The sequence below is a fragment of the Trichoplax adhaerens genome, genomic scaffold (assembly GCF_000150275.1).
Source record: "Trichoplax adhaerens TRIADscaffold_12 genomic scaffold, whole genome shotgun sequence".
Lineage (NCBI taxonomy): Eukaryota > Metazoa > Placozoa > Uniplacotomia > Trichoplacea > Trichoplacidae > Trichoplax > Trichoplax adhaerens.
In genome coordinates, this window is record NW_002060954.1 from 420738 (window position 1) to 443735 (window position 22998).

Below are 22998 nucleotides of genomic sequence, written 5' to 3' on the forward strand. Positions count from 1 at the left end.
TGTTGTGAACTTAAAGCTTGTACTGTAACAACGTTACAAGACAGCAGTTTACAAACAGCTTTGCGGTTGGAGGTTGATCAGGTTATTTATTGCCTAATATAGGCATGCAAATTTTGTTTATACCTGATAGGAAGGAGATATATTCGTTAATACAGTAATTTGTAGTCCTTTTACATATAATCGATGGTGGTTAGCAGCGTCAATAGCGATAGAATGGATGATAGGCAGCCAGCAAAGCTCCTGAAAGAGCGGCTAGAGGACCTTGGCGATTTACAAATTCTAATTGATACAACTGTAACTCAATTGATCCGTACTCGTGCACAATGTGACGTTACTTTTGATTTCATTCAACAGCAATTGCGTGCCCTTGAGGTAAGATTATTCTAGCATTAGTACATTGATAATTAATAATTGTCATATCTTTGTTATATTTTATGAACTGTGATATTTCATAGTACTACTATGGTAAAGAAAAATCTTTAATCAAAACTATTAATGAATTGTGTGCTTAGGACGAATGATAAGCGTATGTTACTATAAGCTACGATGAAAAAATGATATCAATAAGGATGTCAATAGTAATTTAATTTAAATTTGGCCCTAATGGGCTCGAAATGCAGCTACGTGGCACCATATCGCATGAAAGAACAAATTTTTATAGTTCTAAAATATTATTTTGACACACAAGCGAATTGAAGATATTATAATGGCGACAAAATAGGAAGGCTAAAAGGGATGCTAACCAGACTGTAGATAATAGTGTATATAGTACTGATAATCAATTTTTATCTTAAGATCTCGATGTAGGCGCCTGCAGCTATACCAGGTCATATAGAATGGAAGAACGAACTTCCACAATTTCTAAGTTTTATTTTGACGTGATGAGGAAATGAACATACAGTAATACAGCGAATAACTTGAACAGTAGCCATTAATATTCATCTGCGCTCATGGTTAACTCTTTTGTTGACATTCCTGTACAAATTTATTGTTAACGTTTACTGTGTACACTATCACTGTAAAAGTTCATAAAAAGCATAACATTAGGTTTCGTTCACGTATAATAATTTAAATTAGCATATTCTATTAAAATAGTAGTTATTAGTTTACTACTTTATGGAGTATTAGTTATATTGTAATTTTTAAATCAAAAGTTATCACTTTGTTAACAAATTATCTGGATCACTGCCGCTCCTGCTATGGTATTTGTCACGAATATTTTCATGATGTTTATTTTGGACCAACTTCTTTTTGATAGGGTAAAGTTATCAAGTATATTTCGCAACAGCTGTTAGAGATTGCTAATGGCATTCCACCCAATTCTCCTTCAATCGCTGATAAATTTTATCAGTATCCTAAACTTAATCAATGGCTAGAAGTTGTTGGAATGGAATCCTCAACCGCTAAGGTAATGGTTTGTCCAAATAGAGCGTATTAGTTTGTTAATGAATACAGCTAGTTCGATACGATTGCAACTGTACAATGATTAAACCAATATGTTATACGAATGCGGATTGGCATGACTTATGATTTCGAGGTAGGATCGCGTTTATTGCTATGGGGTTAAACTTGAGAGATCGCAATGAATCCAACGGATAGATGAGGCTATATGCAGAATGTACTCTAGACATGATCGCGTTTCAGTCAGGTGGAGTTGAAAATCGAAGATATATCAGTATTATGATGCTAATGCATATTGCATACATTTAATTTCGATTCTATTATAAGCATTTCACAGATACAAGTACTGTATTTACAGTGACCGTAAATCTCTGGTAGCAATTGAAATCCTTATACGCAGTGTACGTACATACGTGTATAGTACATCGTAATTTTTATTCGTCATCACATCCTACGCATTTGTTTGTGCAGTAAAGTACACGAATACTGTGCAAGAATATTGTATTGCATACCGCGCTACAAAGTACACGGTAAGTGCCGCCTGTTTTATATTTATACTAGTCAAACCCTCGCTGATGATTCTTCGCGTACTACACTTACCTTTTCATCGGGCAGGGGTGAATTACACGCTCATATCATTTTACGAGTAAAACCCAAAATCTATATGCAAAATCAGTCGATATTTTTTAGGGTAGTTCTGCGAATTAATCCTAAAATAACACTTTACGGTACTATTAGGTAATAATTCTTTGTTTAGTAAACGTATGATTTACTTACGCCAGTCGTAAATTGCTTGTCATTGATGAATAATATTATTAAGTATTGCAGAGTGAATTGGAATTACTGTATTGTTAATGTACCACCATTTAACAGATTTCAATAATATAGCAGGTTTACGCCTAACACATATATTTTAGCAAGTAAACTCGCGATCATCCATGAATATGTTACCATTACGCTCTATTGTGAACTCTGTACGAATTTAAACGTCAACTTAAATAGTTAAAAGTTATAATGATAAGGGTAGTGTAGTAAATATCAGGAGTTGCATAAGACTAAAAGTGAAAAAATTCGAATTCTACTTTCATGTAATATATTACTTTTGTTCGATTACTACTTATTTCATCTTCATGCGCCACTTGGTATCATCTTTGGTATTGCTCTACGAATTCTTTGTACAGAAACACTGATATTATTTCTTATTACGTCTGTATAATTACGATGTAATTGCAATATTTACGCGCTTGGAGAAGTCCTCTGTTGCATAAACTGTAATTGACCTATTCTCTATGATCTTTAAATTATAAAACGGTTGGATCAGATTCTTGATTTCTCTACTTAGGCTATTTGCGGTTTACAATTACCACTTTCCACAATGTTAAATATGCAAGAAGAAGACATGCGACAAATGCTTAATGATGTTCAATGTAACGAAGGAGATAGTTGTCGCTTCATTGCTGCAATGAAAAATCTTCGTTTATATTTGGGTAAGTCAGCAGCTATGTCTGTAGTGGCTTGTGCACCGTATGGTTGTAACGTTTGAATTAATGATGTTGGTAAACTAGATTGCTATAACGTGTGTGAAAGTTGATTTATTATGAAACTTTAACTTACAATATAGCTGTAGCGAAGTATATTATAATTGTACAATATAACTGAGTAGGTGACGTAACGCATGTAATATGACTATAGCACTGTTCTGCTATTGTAGTGATAGTCCCTTATTCGATGTGCAAAGCAATTACCTTGTCAGTAATTTATTTTCTATTATGTATCCGCTATCAATTTTTTACTATTTATTTGTGATTTACAGAAAAAGTAAATGCATTAGTATTCAGCCAAGTAGTAGTCTAACTATTATCGTACATATAATACTATATACTTTGGTTTTTATCACTCGGATACTACATTACAGGGCAAGGCGTTTTGGCTTATCTTTATAAATTAAACACAATTAGCATAAAATAAATAATAGAGCGTATGCATTTTGTAAGGTAGTAAACTCACGTTTACTTTTAATTTAATATCCATGTAAATGTACTGTACGTGTGTATACAAAATACGATGTATATCAATTCATGCCAGATTTACGAACAGCACTAAATGATCAAAATTCCTACTGTTGGTCATTAATTGCTATTATCGCATTATGTGAAGTCTTTAAATTATGGAATTCTCTGTTAAGTGCGTTGATGTGTGATTGTAAATGACCTGCAATGACGAGAGTATGTATGTAGTACTATTTTAAGTTGATACTATGTCAAAGCCTTTAACTCAGGTAATTAATTACACCACAGTGATATTATCTATAGAGCTCAGCATTAATGAGAAATATGATATAATGGGTGCATGCTGGTATTATAATTACATTTGCTAAGGTACGCGTACTATACTGATTTCATTTACCTTTCTTGAGGCGATATTTCGAAAACATTGACAAAAAATATCGATGATATTTTATATCTATCTCAGTCCAATCAATAAATTATACGACTTATATCCTGTTAATAAGGTAGTGTATCATTTATATTTCTTATATTTTATTGTATTCTCCAATAAATACTTCATATTTCGCAATTCGGAGCTCCCAGGTTACACATTAACGAGATTGCTACAATGCAGTGCTGTACAATACTTTCTCGAAATGATTCTAAGAACATAGTTATATTGGCCATATTGGGATACTGCGTTGTTATCAGGAAGTGATGTGACGTTTTTAATTACCTAATATCCATAATGGGCTAAATAATTGCTATTTGATTTACGGTATTAATGTCTAATATATCGATCTCAATAATTAATGTTACTTTATATGATAATACTGCATATGCATCACACAATTTTTACTATCGATGTAGCTTTTTTTCGTCTTATTGAAAGCATTTGATTTAGTGCGATAACAATTATTTCTATTCTAAAACTTTAATAGAAATGTTACGAAGTGGGGAATTTCCTAGTACTGCTTCATTTTATTGGAATTCGTGGACTTATAGATATGGTAAAGCCGTTAATAGCAATTCAAAGACGTCTAATAATGAACCTGTCCTGGTTGGAAGAAATCGATCCGTAACATCTCCGACCTTGTCCAATAGCCGACCTAATACATTGTTAACTACTTCTGGCGCTGTTACCTCTAGTCATAAATCTGTAGACGTCGTTAAATCTTCAACCTTTTCTCCTTCGCCATCTTCTTACTGTATTGCTAATTCGCTTGATAGTGGAGCTAGTCCTACTACCCCACAAGTACCTGCTAATTATTATAAGGATTCATCTCCAAGTGTATCTGATATCAATGCTGGTCTACTTGAAAATAATCACAATGTTGACGAGGCTACCGTTGCCCAGGACGGTAGCAATTGTAATACCGATGCTAACTCTGTGCTACAAATTATTGTTCAACCAAGCGACGCAGAAAATGAAATACAGCTCTCTAATCGTAGTAACTCATTAGGTAGTATGAGAACAACCGATAAAAATATTCAGTGTCGGCTTCCTTTACAAGCAGCTATGCTTAGCGGTAGCTGCGAAGCCTTACTCCATGACAGTCAAAACTGTACAAATGATATTGGATCTGATTACAGTGCAGGATCTGACAGTCTACAAAAATTAAGATCGCGTGAGTATTTTAACTAAAATTTCATTACCTTTAGAGCCATATTCTTTTATCAAAGTAATTAGATTCTTAAGACTTATGACACTGGATAGTTAATAGATTTTAAAGACATGATAAATTAAAATTAAAATAAGATCAATTGGTTGTAATTTTTTAATATACATCTCAAAAATTAAGGAACTTTGAGTCATAGTGCCGGGACTCAGTCATCTTCATTGGTTGGCATGGGGCATTCTATTAAACACAGGTATTTTTTTATTCCAGCTCACTACACTTTAAGTGACTAGTATAGTCCAAAATCCGCTCTCTATAAGTCCTTTATTTCTCAAAATATAGATTTTCGCATTTACCAATGTTCATTGCGCAGTCGTGCGATTACTGTGGTCGAATAGTTGTTATGGGTCTTAAATGTAAAGAATGCAAGTAAGTCATGATGAAGCTACGAAATCTGTATTACCTTACATTTTATATAAAGTAAAATTTCTTCTTGTATCGTGTGAATGATCAGATATAAGTGTCATTCTAAATGTGCTAAGAAAGCACCGCCATCGTGTGGCTTACCTCAAGATTATGAGAAATTTTTTAAGCAGCAATTACTTCATGGTATGATAACTGAGATGATCAAGGATCATAACGTTCTATTAATTTATGTTTTTATACATGAAAAACATTAATTCGAAATGATCTTTACATTAGATAACCTGAACCTCAGTCAAGATACTTCAAAAATAAACTTAAAAAAATTGAATGCTTCTCCATCGCGCATGACATCAGCTCCATATAATAGTTATAACTCAGGCTATAACAGTATCAATTCCGTATCTACAAACGACTCTTCGACAAACAACTTGACTTTTAAAGATAAGCACTATTTGAATAGCCAAGGTGCTGATAAAATTAAGAGCATACCGAACTCGGCACCACCAACTAGCGTTAATAGTACATTTAATTTTTCAACACCGACTGATGGAAGTACAACTGGCGGCCAATTGACAGAATCAATTAGTCCTTTTTCATCGACTCCATCTTCACCTACGATGAATACGAGCACACACTTATACTCACCACCAGTGTCTAGTGTCTTACCAGAGACAAGTATGTGGGATAGAAATACATAATGTTCATTACGGTCAGATACTTATTTAAGCTATTTATTGCAGGTCAAGGTACAGTGGCCAATGATAAAGTTACTTCTACACCGATAAGGAAAAACGTTAATAGCGCAGAGGACGACCTAGAAGACAATAGGTAATTCGGCATCTGACAATAAGTCATATTGCTGTCAGATTTAAATTACCGGATTTTATGCTCCGTATTTTTGGAAGTGTATGGTAAATAATATTTTCGTTCTAGGGATTGTGAAAACATTGAATCAGAACGAAGCTCTGGAGTAAGACTAATACTTTACTCTTAATATTATCTAAAAGCAACGTTATCTAGAATAGTACAATCTATGATATAATACCATCATATTGGCAATATTTCATCAACCTAAAACAGAATGAAGATCACAGTCAGGAAGATCTGTTAACCGTAAATCGTAAGAGTCGATATAAACGAAGAAAAAAGGTAATTGAATTACAGTCGCAGAAACCATGTAGCAAAATACTTTCAAGCTGATCCCCTAACTCCGCTGTTACCCAAAATATCTTGCCTTACAGCTCTTAAGTATGCGAACCAGCTTAGCATCTGAATGGATAATTCCCATTGAAGAGTTAAAAATAAAAGACGTCATCGGTATAGGCCATTTTGGTCGTGTTCATAGGTTTGTTGATATGTTAGTCTTAGAAAAAAGATCTGAGCTTCGAGAAAAATAGTAACTGATACAAATGTTAAATAGAGGCTACTGGCATGGAGACGTAGCTATAAAGTTTGTTAATGTGAGCCGTTTAACTGAGGAAGCTATAGAATCCTTCAAGCTGGAGGTAAGGAAGTAATTTAGTAGTATATGGATTTGTTCTATCAGAGCTAAATGGCTTTACTTGCCTATTTTATGATAGGTAGCTACTTTTCGTAAAACACGTCACGATAATCTAGTATTGTTTATGGGAGCTTGCATGAAACCCCCTCAGTTGGCAATTATTACAAGGTACTGTGCAAATATACTAACTAGAAAATCATGCTTTTCTGTAAGTATGCTTTAATGATACTGATAATTTCCTACCTATATTTATGTATATCTGTATCAGTTTATGCCGAGGTCCGTCATTGGCTTCTTTAATTTATGAGCAGAAAGATAGATTTACTTTCTCTAAAATTGTTAGTTTTGCGCGAGAAATCTGTCAGGTATGGAATGCTACGTGACTGCTTTCTTTGGCAGTCGAATTAATGGCTTACTAAGGAATATGTTTGGTTATACAATGTTTATATGATGTATATTAGGGGATGAGTTACTTGCACTCTCGCGACATCATCCACAAGGATTTGAAATCAGGAAATATATTCTACGAGAAATGTCGTATCGTTATAACTGATTTCGGGGTATCTAGCTTAGTAGATTATAATCCAACGCCACAGGAAAGGTATTAGCCATTTGATTGTTATAAATTAGTATAGTTATTGTGCTATTAATGTTTATATACTCGTATTTGTAGAAATTTGGACTGTTGGGTAATCGTTCGAGATTACGCCGTGTATTTTGCTCCAGAAATTATTAAGAAAATGGACTTGAATTTGGTATCATTTGGTCTCAGTGCTTTCACTAAAGCATCCGATGTTTTCGCTTTTGGGTAATAATGGCTAAGATATATTTCTACTAAGGTTAACTAAGAAATATTCTGATGAACTATTTGTATAATTTCTATTCTATAGAACTGTATTGTATGAAATGATGGTAGGACATTGGCCATTTTCGGAGCTGCCAGTCGAGAGTATACTCTGGATGGTAGGGTCTGGTAAACAGCCTCCGCAAGACGAGATACGTTTACCGGTAGAATTGAAGGTGCATTTTTTGACCTTTACAGTAGTGATCATCAAGAGATAGTCATAACTATATACAGTAGACAGTTACTTAATGCCTCCGTCATAGCGCATGTTTCCTATAGTAAGTTATGAAATATTCGTTTTATTTTTAGAACATATTGAATACCTGCTGGGAATATGATCCAGAAAAAAGAATAGCGTTTACCAATTTGTTAAAGGCATTAAATAAATTACCAGAGAGATATTTACGTCGTAGCCCGTCTTGTCCATCGAATTCATTAACGTAAATGCAGCAGTATGAGTAACCGATGAACATATTTCGATCGAGATTTTCTGAGAGAACTTAATTTAGAATAACTTTAGATATGAACCTATGGCACAATCTAAACATTGTAAATGTAAACTTTGTGGCCTTCGCAAATACTTTTTCGTGCAATATTTCCAATTTTTGTCTTAAAGGCGATAAATTAAATTGTTTTTGATGCTATTACTCGAAAAATTCATTTTATGAAGTGTGGTCGTGACAAATTATTGTAGAGTGATATTACATTTGCAAACGCGAAATCTGCAGTACTTATTCAAGGATACTATCATAGCTAAGACTTCAATAGATTGGCTATTGTGATTATAGTTATATACATCGTCGGTCGATATGTAAATGATAGATTGCATTTACTGAAACAATTTTACTACTTAGTGAGCTATCTTTACCACAAAATAATGCTTCCAGTATTGCAACTGTTCTTATACTGTATATTAGAAAACTGTTAGAAATTTTTAATGGATCTTTTCGATGATTTCATTATTGTTCGATATCTAAAATTATTTTTAATGAAATTTTTAACGTCTTGTTGCATTTCTGTTTCCGTTAGTATTTGTAATTTCTGAGCAAAATGATAAATTCTCAATTTTTAGAATCAATAGGGTATAGGCAGGAGTTGCACGAAAATTAGCCTTTTTATAGTTATCGTAAATTACTAACATTGCTTACGTAGAGACAATGCTATTATATTTGGAACCTTGTTATAAGTGTATATGGTAACAGATTTTTTATCGAGCTTTTTTTGTTAGTTCAGCATCGATCATATACTTGCATATAATGTATATTGTAATGCATAATTTAACATTTGTATGACATGAGTACTTATCATATCGTTCTTGAAGTCCATCGTTTTATAAAGTTTTTCCTTGTACTACTTCATAATGCTTTATAAAGATTTAAAGCCTCGCTATAATGTGATAATGTTTACTCACAATTCGGTGTAATGATGTACTGCTATGTCATAATACTTTTAAAAAAACTTACAGTAATTACAAATTATTATGCAAAAATGTCGGCTTATCTAAAAGGTATTATTTTGAAATATTGATTCCATTTTAATTGTTGCTTGTTATTGGTTGCGATATTATCTGCACGTAAAAGATTCAAATACTCAATATCAATAAATACTTGTTGATCTTTCGGAAATTACAATATCTTCATAGTTTTATATGTTAACAAATATTTTTTCGTAATTTTCATTTACTGAATGGCTTTAATATTACCAAGCTTAACATAATCTATTATTATTTTATAGTTTCAGCTTTTTTTGATATAAGAGGTTACTAAATAGTTTAAAACTAATATTTGAATTGGTGGATCAGTTTGGACAGTACATGTAAAGCTCTATCCCATTGACTTTTTTTATATTCCGTTGATGATGCCGTATTTTCGCAAATACAGAGTATGGCTTTTAATTGGATACACAGTTTTTCAAAACGATTCGCTGTAAAGTTGAGTTGATTCCATTCCGTAGATACGTATAGAAGTATAACACAAACATAGCACAATATAACCGGAAGATATTCGCAAAATTTCTGAAAATTGATACGTTTTCGGGAACGCATTTGTCCTGTGCTCCATAACGTACTCATGGCTGAATGAGCACTTAAAACATTATTAATAATGGAACGGGTTTGCATAGTGATAGCTCGTAGAAGTTTAGCAATTTGTTGCTCCTGACGCGATCGAAATAGGGGATTTGGCGGCGATTTACTCAGCTGGTAGGCAGTTTGATCAAGCAACCTGACATAGTACGAGAATAAGCTGTTAGTTTAAGAATGGGCTGTAGTGTTTTCCTTCATCTAATAAGCTTTATTTTTCTATCAAACTCGTATTATATTTAACTAGCTTCTCACCTATCAAAAATTTCGCTAAGCATAGATTTATCCTTGTCAATACATAGATTTATACTATGACATAACTGATGTAGGAACGACATTTTCAGATTGTTATAACCATCGTCAAATTTGTTAAAGTTAATTCGCTCGGCTTCATTTACTATTGCAACATTATAGTTGTTATAGCTTTCTACTTTAAGCGTCAAGCTGTGAGCCAATTTCATTCGCGCTACGATACCTTTTATTTCTTCTTTTATTAGTAAATAAGGATGATGTTTTGATTCATAAGTGTTATAGATAGATACGAATTTTTGTACATACACTTTATCTGGACCGCACGTTGCACAGTACTTATAGCAAATTAAAAAAACTGCAATAAGAACGACACTAGCAGTATCTTTAGTTAACGATTCAGGAACAACATCAGCATGACTGATTCGGTCCCTTAGCCGTAAGCCTTCCGGATACATCAATAAATCCATTAATAATACCTACATGATATGTCGAGAGAAAAAAGTGAAATCAATCACTATAAACAATTATGTAATGATCATTTATGAATCAGTACTTATTTACATTAGATCGTAAGGATACAATATAAATTTTGAAATGTTATGTTATCGCCTTGTTTATACTATCTCTCACTAAGTAGTTATCTGAGAGCTCTTGACATAGGCAGTTGATGCCACCAGTGGGTAACTTAGCAGCTAATATTTCAGTCAGTGTGGTAAAAAGCATTGAATTTTCAGCAGTGATAATCCGGTGTTGGCAATGATTTACACCAGCGAAAAGGATACGTAGACTATGTTCGAACTGTGGTAGCAATAGTGTGAGACAATCGAGATACCTTCAAAAACAAGTTTAATGCAGTTAGAAAGCGAATTGAAATAACGATATTATAGGTACGAACTGTTTGTAAGACTTCGCTTAATTATAATGTTAGGCATTGTAAAGTATTGTCAAATATTGCCTTATCAATAGCGCTAAACACCTTTCACTTAAGAAGTGATTTATCGAAGTAACCCAAATTTGCACTCTACTGCGAGGAATTATTGAGGAAAGCTGAAATAATTTCTTTAGTGATATGCAATCTTGAGAAGTTACAACCGGAAATCCATAGTCCACCTTCATTTGATGCAAGTCTATTAAGGGCAAGTGCTCGATAACAAATTGTTGGTCTAAAATTAATCCAATATCATAAGCTATTACGCAGAGAGATCTTCAGAGAGCTGTTTAATAATCTAATTTTAAATTATGTACATGTATGCATAGTATACAGTACAGTAAATGTATGTTTGTATATATGGCATTTGCTAGCATCTTAGAAGTACATAGTCACTGCACACCTTTCAAAGCTCCCTTAAGACTAGCAGTCATAACAATTAATAATGTAAGACATTGCTTCGGAATTTCTTTTGGGCGAATAAAACCATGCCAAGTTAGATTCCTTAAATTTAATCCTTGTGGGGAACCTATTAACAAGTAAAAACAAGATATAGCAGTTGGCTCAAACAGCTCCGTTAACTGAGAGCTCCTGAGGAGATCACGTAGGAATCTTGGGCGTTCAGTAGTCGGTGCTGCGCTTCCAATGATATCGATGAGAACCCGTTCAGTAGCAGCAGTAAGTAGCGAAACACCTACGTAAATATGGAAGGAAAGACAATAAAGAAAGCCTCAAATAATATCCGTTTGTTTCTTTACAAAGCTAAGGATTATTTTGTCGTCTTAGCCTGGTCCGTGAATGCCAGTTTGTGATAAACATTAAATTGGCTTATAACGAATACTTTTACATTCATTCTTAAGTTAAATATAAAATTAAATACTTTTCTAATTATAGTGCAATAAATCTACAATTCGCAAACACTCATTGATTCAATACGATTTCATATTAACTAAGTTAAAAGCTGTGCCTTTAAATTGACACTCGGTAGACGAAATCTATGCAGTAAAATTTACATACGAATATGCAAAGGGGTATAATCATCTATACTATATACCAATAGGATCGAATCAGCCAGTACAGTACTTTTCTTTCCCCGACTATCAGCCATAGGCAGATTAATTCAGGCGTACCGAAAAGAAATACTATTACCGTGCTATATCGCAGTATAACGTATTTCACTTCTACTAGAGTAAAAAGTACATTTATTAACGGTAAATTATGTCGGAAGATATAGACTTACATCACTACATTATACTACGCGTATTTTCTTCCTGATTAGGTCATTTTTATTTGTGAGACGAGGTTGAATGATGTACGTACAAACGTAGTATCAGTACAAGATTGTAAATCTACCTAATAGGCAGTCAGTATCATCCACAGACTTCAGTAACAAAATCAGTTCTTTGAAAGTCTTCACGAATTGATTACCAAGCCACAAGGTACAAGGAACATACCATTTTAGCATCTGTTCCACACTTGCAGATGCTAAATCATTATGAATTTGGTAAGCGATTTTTGCTATAGATATGATAGCTTCCTTAAATTTTCCATTGGGCTTAGCATTGAATTCATTACTATTGTAGCCACTACATTCATATCTATACAGCTCAGATATAGATGGTAAGTCTAAGTTTTTCCATATGATTAATCGATTGTTGACATCCAAGCAAAAATAGTCGGAATGGATGCTGTGGTGTAAGGAAGAGTAAGATGTATGAAAGATTTGTATTAAATTTTGCACACTATCTGAAAGTGCACTGTACTCATCATTTTTGATAGCAGGTATGTCCAAAAAATCATTGTCAATTTGATTATTCATATTTTTTTGGATAATTTCTGACATTTTTAATATCTGTTAATCTTGATCCCCATAACTTTCTCACATATTCTTAAATTGTATCCATATCCATTCTACTCTTATTAATTAACCAAAGGCTTAGAAATTATGTTTAAATGCCCTATCATGAACCTTTGACACGTCTAAGTATCTGGTCTTTGTCAAGTTATGTACTGTACTGTACAGACAGTACAGTACAGTATTTCTGTTAATCATAATAATTAATTATTATTAATAATATACCGTACACTGTAAGTAACAGTACAACAATTAAACAATTTTGCTATAACATTAACATTACATTAAACTGTATTATCAACAACGCTGCTGTACAGTACAATTCTAGCGTACGGTACAGTACAGTACATTGTACAACATGTCATCAACAAACAGACATACTGTACTGTATGAACTACGAACGCCTGCAGACGACAGTACTGTACTGTACTGGGTATTTCTTTTAGCCTGCAAAGTACAGTACAGTACGCTTATCTTATACTGTATACTGTACAGTACAGTATTCTTCGAATTAAGATAAAATAAAATAAAATTTAAAATTTATTTGTTACATTAGGGTTGGTATCGTATCGCGGAAAGTAAAATACGATCGTGGTAAAAGTAGGATATTGTCCATCCATTCTACGTACTCATTATTTCTCTCATTTATGCACTGTATGTACGCGTACACTTTGATACCACACACGCAAACTACTGTAGTTGCACACTTTGCAGAATGAACGACGTCCCAATACTTCAGCAACCTCCAAGTTACTATGATCCGCCAAGTTATGGTACCACATCGAATAGCTATCGTGGAAGCAATGGCCTACATCGAAATAGAACCCCTGTATGCGTCGCTCAGATGGACGAAGAAGGCTTATCCGATTTTATGATCTCTCATGCTTGCCTGTGCAGTATTTTACCTCCATTTTCATGTTTGTGTTTGCAGCCTTTACGGGTTTTATGTTGTGCCAAGAGTGAGGGCCTGCGCCAAGCACAAGCTACTCGTTTGGTACTATATACAGATGAGTTGGAGTTGCAGCTGGATAGTTACTGCCAATGCTGTGCATGCGTTGGTGCTGGTCCTGCGCCACGACCAGAGTCTGCGGGTTTGTCTACTGTTCTCGTTAATGTTAGATAATAATTTAGGTTTAATTAGTGTTTATCTAAGATTACTGGTTTAGTTTACTATTCTGCAGTTGAAATCTGTCTAAGATTTTCGTATTTGTGTGCGTCGGTGGATGATGCAGTACAGACTGTACACAGTTGTGCACTTGTACGTACAGTACACTGGTCGCGAGTTTACGAGTTGCATACTGTACTGTACGCGCAATAAACGTACGTATAAAAACAGTACACGTACAAAATAAGTTCGAAAAGCATGGCATCAAGAAAACTTTATCTTTATAGAGCGTAACATGTCTATGTTAATTTAGTATAGTAGTTTTTTAATTCAGTACTTATCGGACAAGTATAGTTGTGATTCTCATACGTTGATGCCTATGCAATTATAAATTCCTAGCTTATACTAGCGCTAAGTTATGCGGTACCGTTCCAATATTTAAGATACAGTAATAGAAGTAAAATCAAAATCTGCATCTGTCACTGGTGATAATGTATCTTTTAAATAAATGAACTATCATTATGATCAAATGATAGGTCTATGCGGCGAAACTGGAAAGATGATCAAGATTTTACCATTAGATCAAATTTCTCAGATTACTGTCTTCAATTACTGGCAACTAAACTCGATTCGTATTGTATCTGCAACCCCTTTATTTACTATGGGCAAGGATTCTTCCATTGTAACGATAAATGGAATTGTCGATGCAGAAGAATTTGCGGCAGCAATACTGAATCAAATGAAAATTGTAAAAAATTATCGGCGAAACTATCCAGAACCGTCCGGAAATGTCTAGAAAACTTTCAATAATAAGTTTAAGTAGTAGTATACGCGTATACCTTTGTAGATAGAAAACGTCCAATTTACACCTCAAGTATAATACGCGTATATCGCATTCCTATTATTACAATATACGTATACATATACGCGTATCATAGAATATGTTAGATTAACATTTTCTTTCTTACTTTATTAATGTATACTCAGATGTGATAGCTTTTAGCTTTTACTAGCAACGAATAGAGAAGTGCTCAGTGGTTTTTGTATTCATAGTTTATGATTATAGCAACGAAAGTTAGTATTCCGAACAAAGTTAAACTTTGTATCATCGTATTCCAGATGATATTGGTAGTTGATTATAATTATAGCTTACAGAAATTATCGGACTTATATTTACGATTAGTACCTGCAGTGAAGCCCCAAATAAGCTTGAGACTAAGATTATTGCGGAGAGGGTATGGTGAAAAGGATGTGACTGACAGAGAGACCAACTTTCGCTTGAGTAATCCATGTCATTGTACAGTACAGTACATACCGTACTTTACTCAGTGTACTGTACAGTAGAGTGTAAACGGGCTAATTTACAGTATATGATTTTTATGAAAGCAAATATATAAAAAATTTTTTGTTTCTTTAATAAATTTTATATCTAACGAAAGAAAATGAGTTGAACTACAATTTATTTATACGGAATGTCGGTGTACAGTAGCCACAGCACAGTACGTAACAGTATACTGTTAATGGAGTTGAGTGTGCATCGTTTGAAAATAACGACTGTGTGCACTATTGTCTGGTTCGGGCACAGATGATTGGTTTTATTTGAACCACGCATACTCGTATACGAGAAATTCGAAGGCTGACTGTTTTGCTATTCATTTCTACAGCAGCTGCCACTTTTGCAATCTTCTAAGCAAAATAGTTAGATTACAGTATTCTGTATACTGTACAGTACTGCGCAGTTTGACTGCTATCATTGATACCATCTATGTATGAATCATGGTAATAACTCCTACTTGTATTATTTTTCGTTTACTGACGATGTACTAGTACAGTACAGTACAGTACAGTAAAGTTTTAGAGGTCTTCAATGACTCTTCATAGTCCGGTCTGCAGAATAGAATGTAAAGATGGACCTACTGTACTGTAGACCATGATCAGTGATCGGCATACAGGTGGGTGGAAAGTCATTTGAGATTTCTAAGTGTATTATTAGGATATTTTCCACACATTTTTGTTGTAATCATATAGAGTAAAGCTTATCATACTGTACAGTACTGTACAGCGATAAGTTTGGTCATGGACTACTCTACAGTACTGTACTGTACAGTACTAGTAACTAGTACGGTACAGTACTAGGAAAAATACCTGGACTGGAAACTTTCCTCGGACAGATGGACTTTTCGTACTAGATAAGGCCGAAAATGTGGAAAAATAGTTACTCAGTACAGATCTTCCGTGTCTGTTTTCTAAATCACTCGTGTTAATTTGAATTTGAACAACATTCATGATCTAAAGTTAATGTTTCTAAGCAGAGCTTAGTAACAGGTAATGGTACGCAATCTAATATTACTTAATTTAGAAAAAATCAGTCAATTCAGAATCGACTGTTAGCATACTAAAGTAATGTCATAATGAAGTGTTTGACACAATTTATTGACCAAATAAGGCTAAGTGTCTGTCCGTCCAAACGAATTTCCGGTCCAGGTATTTTATCTACTAGTCCATGGTTTGGTACGACATAGTGGCAGTACAGTACAGTACAGTACACGAAATATGGGCTATGGCGGCTTCTCGCAGATTGGCAATCTTTTGGAATAATTTGCGTTCTGTATCTGATGCTTCGAAATACAGTACTGTCAGTACAAAAGGTGATGTCTTATGAGGTTTGCTCTCTCCCTCCTTAATGCATGAACTAAATGAGCAGTACTTCCCCTCTACCGTTTTAACATTGAATTTTAGTTGCAAATTAGGAGTAAGCGTTGTTACAGCAAATGAAAGTAACAATATTATATTATTAATACGAGCAAAAGGCATATTAGAATGATTGTATAATTAGCTGTAAGTAAGCTGTATCTGTCTTTAATCTTTCGTGATTTTACATTTTACATGTTGTACTACTCTACCATAATCATGATATTTATTAGTGTTACAGTACTGTATAGCTATTGCCAGTAATTTATAATGAATATATATACGAGTATATATAATCAACATACAGCATACATTACGTTTATCTCCTGCTGGATACCTAGAACGGAAGTCTTAATTTTATTGTACTTCTACTACTATCCGATGTTCGTATTCCGCAAAATTATAATTATTTAACTAAGCTAGCGGATGTCTAGGAAAGCAATTTGATTCCTGATTATAAGCGTGCTGTGCCGTACATTCGTTGTACATTATCAGTACCGTGTATCTAGGCTTTATACTTTACCTCAATAAGAAGTAACCCTGCTCTACTTCTGTTAGCTGCACATTTTGATCTGGTCGTGATCGGTGGAGGCTCTGGAGGTTTGGCATGTGCAAAGGAAGGTAAAGCACACCGCAGTATATGAAGTACTGTATAATCATGTACAATCAGTCTTTTATGTGAAATATAAGTCGGATCATCCACAAGTCTTTCTTGTCACTCTTTAGCGTCAACGTTAGGAAAGAAGGTGGCCATCGTAGATCACGTAGAGCCAACTGTTCACGGTAAATACAGTATTCTATACTTATGTATAATTAATTGATAATAGTGATAAGTAATATTAATAATTTTTATCGTTTAATGTCTGTATCCTTCAACTATCACTAAAATTTAATAGTTAGAGTAAAATTTAATTTAAAGATTTAAAAATTTTTTACAAACAGTAATTATAATTTGTAATCATCTCAAATACTGAGCGTAAGTGGGTTAAATGATGACACATCATCCTTACAGTCTATTTGTGATATCGACGTCAATATGACTGGACCTTCTGTCCAGTACAGTATCTATTAAATGCAAATTTAACGACAAAATTTATACATATTTTACTAAAGGCACAACATGGGGATTAGGAGGAACCTGTGTGAACGTTGGTTGCATCCCCAAGAAGTTGATGCATCAAGCAGCATTGCTTGGGCAATCACTTCAAGTAAGTTAAAAAACTAAAAGAATATAACAGAAAAAGTAAACCGTCAGCTTTTACGTAGCATATTAACATGCTAACAGCTAAGAAACAAATTTAATAGGCGATTACATTATAAATTCACCTTAAAAAGTGATCTATTTAAAGACTTTAAATAGATTTATTCAAGACAGTTTATATTATATTAGGATGCTCGACACTACGGTTGGCAGTTACCATCATCGTCTTATGAACATTCGTGGTAAGAGATCGATATGGCACAGTACTTTAATTGAGTACAGTAGTGTGTGAGATGAATTTTTTCTTATCCCTATATACCAGTCATTTCCGTATGTATTATTATTAAATATAATTTTATAGGATTGTACTACAATACTGAATGAGAACTTTATGCTTTAGGGAAACTCTTAGAGACGGTGTACGAAATTACATAAAATCTTTGAATTGGGGTTATAGGGTTCAGCTGAAAAACAAGTAACAGTTGTTGCACCATTTTTTATTATGCTACGACTTGATTGTTGAGTAGTGAATGCAAGCCTGAGATGACATCATTTTATGATTTTAAAATAATAGAAAGATAGACTATCTAAATGGCAAAGGAACTTTTTTAAGTCGTCACGAAATAAAAGTTGATTTAAAATCCGGTAGTAAGGTGATAAGATTTTGAAGTATTAAAAATTTAGATATACGCGTTCTGTACTGGTATCATGGTGTAGCGGGCTTCTGATCAGTGCAGTGATCACGAGAGAATCTGTTTTAAACTGGTTTATATAGAAGGATAATGATTCAAATTAAATTCATGAATAACTTCACACAAGTACTGTATCACTGTTTGTTAGATCTTATCTGCAGACAACTATGTAATTGCAGTTGGCGGAAGACCTCGTATTCCTAATAATGTACGTCCATCATAAATAATTATTTCGGTATCACTAGGCATACTATACTATTATCACGTTTCTTATTCATAGATCCCTGGAGCTCGTGAATACGCGATATCAAGCGATGATCTATTTTCTTTAGATAAAGCCCCTGGAAAAGTGTAAGTTGTATGTCTGATTCCTAATCATTTACTAAATGATTGCAAAACTTTATCAATAATATGTACCCTAATCTTACCTGCAGTTTGATCATTGGAGCTGGATGTAAGTCCTCTGCTATATAGCAAACAGTTTGTACCATATTTTTGCTTAGCATTTCTTAAAACCTATCTAACGAATATTTTATACTGAACAACTGTTATGCATCTACTAGCACTATGCACAAATAAATAGTTCGTAATCGAATGTAGCTATTCCTAGTAGTAATGATGTGCACCGAATTGACTTAGATATAGCCTTGGAATGCGCGGGCTTTCTTTCTGGTATTGGTTGTGATACGTCTATCATGGCTAGATCAATATGTTTGCGTTCATTCGATCAGGTAGAGCTCCAAATTACAGATATGCAAAAATTGATAATTGCAATCATGTCTAGGATAGAAATATCAATCAAATGAACGCTTATTACATCCAGGAATTTAAATATTGCGACGTATTATAGTTCTACACGTAATAAATCAAGTATAGACTTCAATTTTCAATAATCACTATGTGTACGTAATAAAAATCAATAGATATTAAAGATTAAGTGAAAAATGTTGTTAAGATGGTTCAATGGCTGCAGAGCATAGTACAAAGGTTGATTTTCAGCTATGTAGTAAACTATTGTGTCTTACTCGTACTGGCATTGTTCATTATTTTTTGTGTAATTACAGTACATCAGTAAGTATCAAAACGTGAAATGAATAAAATACACTTATCAATGCAAGATTACAAGCGTTGCCAAAGTATAGATTGATGTTGTTTTTAAATTTTATTTAAAGGATATGGTATCTCTAATAACTGAGAATATGGAAGAGGAAGGCATTTCTTTTATCCGTAAAAGTCAGCCTTTAAGAATGTCTAAGACAACAGGTGATAAAATTGAAGTTGAGTACGAAAACACTGAAACTGGCTTGAAGAGCATCGTAAGTTATAACTCTACAGTTAGATGCCCACCAGTTACAACATTAGGGTCAATTAGATTTCAGTTTTAAATTAATCTCTCTCAAGAAATTAACGGTTATCTCTATCGTCCAATAGGGCCTTTATGATAACGTAATGTTTGCCGTCGGTATGAGATTAGAAACTACATGTTGGAAGTGATGCTCCATTTACAGCGAATTAATGCAATAAATATTGTGTACATTTTATTTCTTTTACTGCCGTTATAAGGACGAGATCCTACAACAGCGAGTTTAAATTTAAATGTCGCGAATGTTAAAATACATCCCGAAAGTAAAAAGATATTAGCAGAAAACGAACAAACTACATGTCCAAATATTTATGCCATTGGCGATGTCTTGCATGTAAATCAAACTCTAAAATTATATTAATTTAACATTCCCATATAGTACTTCTTAACAGTATTACAGATGAATATGGCATTGTATGAATTAGGGAAAACCTGAGCTAACTCCTGTAGCCATTCATGCAGGCAGACTTCTTGCCAGAAGACTCTGCAATGTGAGTTCAACACAAATGGATTATGCACAGGTTAGATGACCAAGTAGCAAGTTCTCTTTACTATGTCTGTATTTCATTTTCTAATTTATCTGTATAAAAAAGATTACATTTCTTCATATCTTGTAAGTTGTAACTCATTCTGTGTAATTAATATTCAGATTCCTACTACGATATTCACTCCTCTGGAATATGGGTGTATTGGAATATCAGAAGCAAAAGCAGAAGAACTTTATTTTAAAGAAAACATTGAGGTTAAACGGAATGTGACTATGTGAGACGCTTGAAAAAGTTTCTCTTAGATACATTTTAAACTTACTGTTAAGATTTACTAAGTGTATTATCTAATTTAAGAATACTTTCCTTTGGCAATATGTGTAAGTAGGTTTATCACGCTTTTTATCTTCCTCTGGAATACGCTATTACGCAAAGAGTCTGTAAACAATGTTATGTAAAGGTAACTACAAACAATTTTTGTTACAATTAGAGTATTTACAATACATGCTCTGCCATTTTATTTATAAGTCACATAACTATTCTTATCAACTAATTCTAATTTCTTTGATTTGCACTGTTGCTGATAAGGCAGTTTGTCTTAAATCAGACAATGAGCGAATAATTGGATTACATTTCTTAGGACCTAACGCCGGTGAAGTTATACAAGGATTTGCAACAGCTATGAAGTAATGCAAAGCTTTTATGATGTGTACTCTAACGATTACACAAGTGTTTACTGTACCGTCCTATGTTAAAATTTCTTGATGTTGCTAGATTAAGATAATCTACCTATACATCTACAATAATTGATGCTAATTAGTACATTTACTTATCTGCAAACTGTATCCATAAATATTAGGGGCATGAAAGTTAACAAAGTTTCTATCTTGTCGTCTAATAAAACACAGATGCGGAGTTACATATGACCAAGTTGTAAATACGATCGGTATTCACCCAACATGCGCTGAGGAAGTTGTCAAACTTAGAATATCGCGCAGTTCTGGAGAGGATCCAACAGTAACAGGCTGCTGAGGTTAGTTGTCGCATCTGAAACCATTGCGTGTGCTTCACCAGATGCGACAAACTGTTGAACATAAAAGTTCTAAGATTTTAATTGTTTAGATGCAACTATTGAATGTCTAAAAAGTTGTGTTTACTTCGACGATAATCATAACGTTAAACGGCTAACTCAATTGACAATCTCTAGTTGTTAAACGAATAATGACTGCAAGAATTATAATTATATTGCCAAAATGACGATTTTTTTGTAAATTCTCCTTGAGAATAAATTAAATCTGATGCACGGTAGATTATGTATCGCAATACTGTTATGCTTCGGAAGAATCACATTAACACATTAAGGGCATGTGATTCCTTTAATTGAGCAATGCTTAATCAAATTTTAAAAATAAAATTCAACTAACTTATCAATTTGCAAGACGCAATCGCGTAGTAACTGTTTTATCTTGTATGATTAATGCATTCCTAATCAGTATGATAACGAAGTTATAACAGTCAGTATTACAGACTTTCCTGTGGATACTGCAGTTGTTCTTTGAGCATGTTAACGTAGTACATGTATATATGCACTTGATACCGTCCTATTATGTGCTTCCGTTATTAATCAATGGTTTCATTCCTACACATTGCATGTTCTTACGGTCTTAAAAGAATCTAATTTTTACAGGTCTATTACACATTACCGTAGCTTGTAACTAACTTATAATGATTTTTCGGAAGATTGTAAGAGCGCATAAGCAATTACTGCAATCTTTATACACCCGAACAGGCGTCACCTGTCAATGTTGACAGCTGTTAAAAGTAGTTACTGATCTGAAAAATAATATTAGTAGGCATTAACCTTAGATGTATGTATTTACCAATCTATCAAACTATGACGGCTTCATAATACAACTTATACAGTACAATAAGTAAAATTTCTACTATAGATTTTTCAATTGCTTAGTTGTTGCTAGAGTACAGTATAAACTTTACACCTTAGTTAAGTATTGTACTCCATATCTATATATACGTACAAGTAGTAATATCATCTTTATCATATAGTTACAATTGCTGGGGTAGTATTAGATATCTGGAATTTAAAATGAACGCTAATCTAGAAATTAATATAGGCAGTTTACATATTGATACATCGCTCAATATTCTTTAAAGGTGTTGACAGCTAATATTCAGATTACATCACCTTTTTAATAGTTATCATAATGATTGTAAATAATTTATTTACCAATAAACTTACAAAGACCTTATATGGTAGATAATCTAAATTAAAAAATCTATTTCAAGATACGCAAATAACGTAAATATATCATAATTACACAAAAAGATATTAAAATCTCAAAATAAATAAGGTACGTACAAATAAACATCCTTTTGATAAAATTTTATATAAACTACCAGGAAAACTACCGTATTTAGCAAGAGTTTTCTTCCCTATATACACATGTGACAGCAGCTTCGCTAGCACGCATTTTGAGAAAAAATTTATTTAGAAACAAAGTTTAACTTGATGACCATACTAAAATTTAATAGATTCGAATCGTTATGAA

General features: G+C 33.5%; 3 protein-coding genes across 3 annotated transcripts; 2 read left to right on the forward strand and 1 right to left on the reverse strand.

Annotated features, from left to right (window-relative positions):
• Nucleotides 1-213: 213 nt before the first annotated feature.
• Nucleotides 214-8223, forward strand: TRIADDRAFT_59721 (uncharacterized protein; the record flags this gene model as incomplete). Its single annotated transcript, XM_002115694.1, has 19 exons — nucleotides 214-372; nucleotides 1259-1408; nucleotides 2744-2888; nucleotides 4331-5017; nucleotides 5192-5261; nucleotides 5351-5437; nucleotides 5523-5617; nucleotides 5711-6109; nucleotides 6175-6262; nucleotides 6368-6404; nucleotides 6515-6583; nucleotides 6676-6779; nucleotides 6855-6939; nucleotides 7015-7103; nucleotides 7204-7300; nucleotides 7397-7536; nucleotides 7609-7743; nucleotides 7826-7955; nucleotides 8089-8223. 19 exons carry the CDS (start codon nucleotides 214-216, stop codon nucleotides 8221-8223), a joined length of 2901 nt encoding a protein of 966 aa, XP_002115730.1.
• A 1333-nt stretch (nucleotides 8224-9556) lies between these two features.
• On the reverse strand, nucleotides 9557-12882 carry TRIADDRAFT_59722 (uncharacterized protein; the record flags this gene model as incomplete). The annotated part of the gene is made up of 6 exons (XM_002115828.1): nucleotides 9557-10001; nucleotides 10115-10587; nucleotides 10742-10943; nucleotides 11088-11274; nucleotides 11443-11733; nucleotides 12393-12882. The coding sequence occupies 6 exons, from the start codon at nucleotides 12880-12882 to the stop codon at nucleotides 9557-9559; spliced, it is 2088 nt and encodes a 695-aa protein (XP_002115864.1).
• A 1676-nt stretch (nucleotides 12883-14558) lies between these two features.
• TRIADDRAFT_50766 (uncharacterized protein) lies at nucleotides 14559-21463 on the forward strand (the record flags this gene model as incomplete). The annotated part of the gene is made up of 20 exons (XM_002115695.1): nucleotides 14559-14681; nucleotides 16924-16930; nucleotides 17249-17311; nucleotides 17417-17473; nucleotides 17804-17898; nucleotides 18081-18133; nucleotides 18292-18366; nucleotides 18466-18539; nucleotides 18745-18791; nucleotides 18864-18934; nucleotides 19018-19037; nucleotides 19223-19314; nucleotides 19756-19899; nucleotides 20015-20045; nucleotides 20147-20280; nucleotides 20372-20467; nucleotides 20596-20688; nucleotides 20820-20891; nucleotides 21020-21117; nucleotides 21340-21463. The coding sequence occupies 20 exons, from the start codon at nucleotides 14559-14561 to the stop codon at nucleotides 21461-21463; spliced, it is 1569 nt and encodes a 522-aa protein (XP_002115731.1).
• Nucleotides 21464-22998: the final 1535 nt, after the last annotated feature.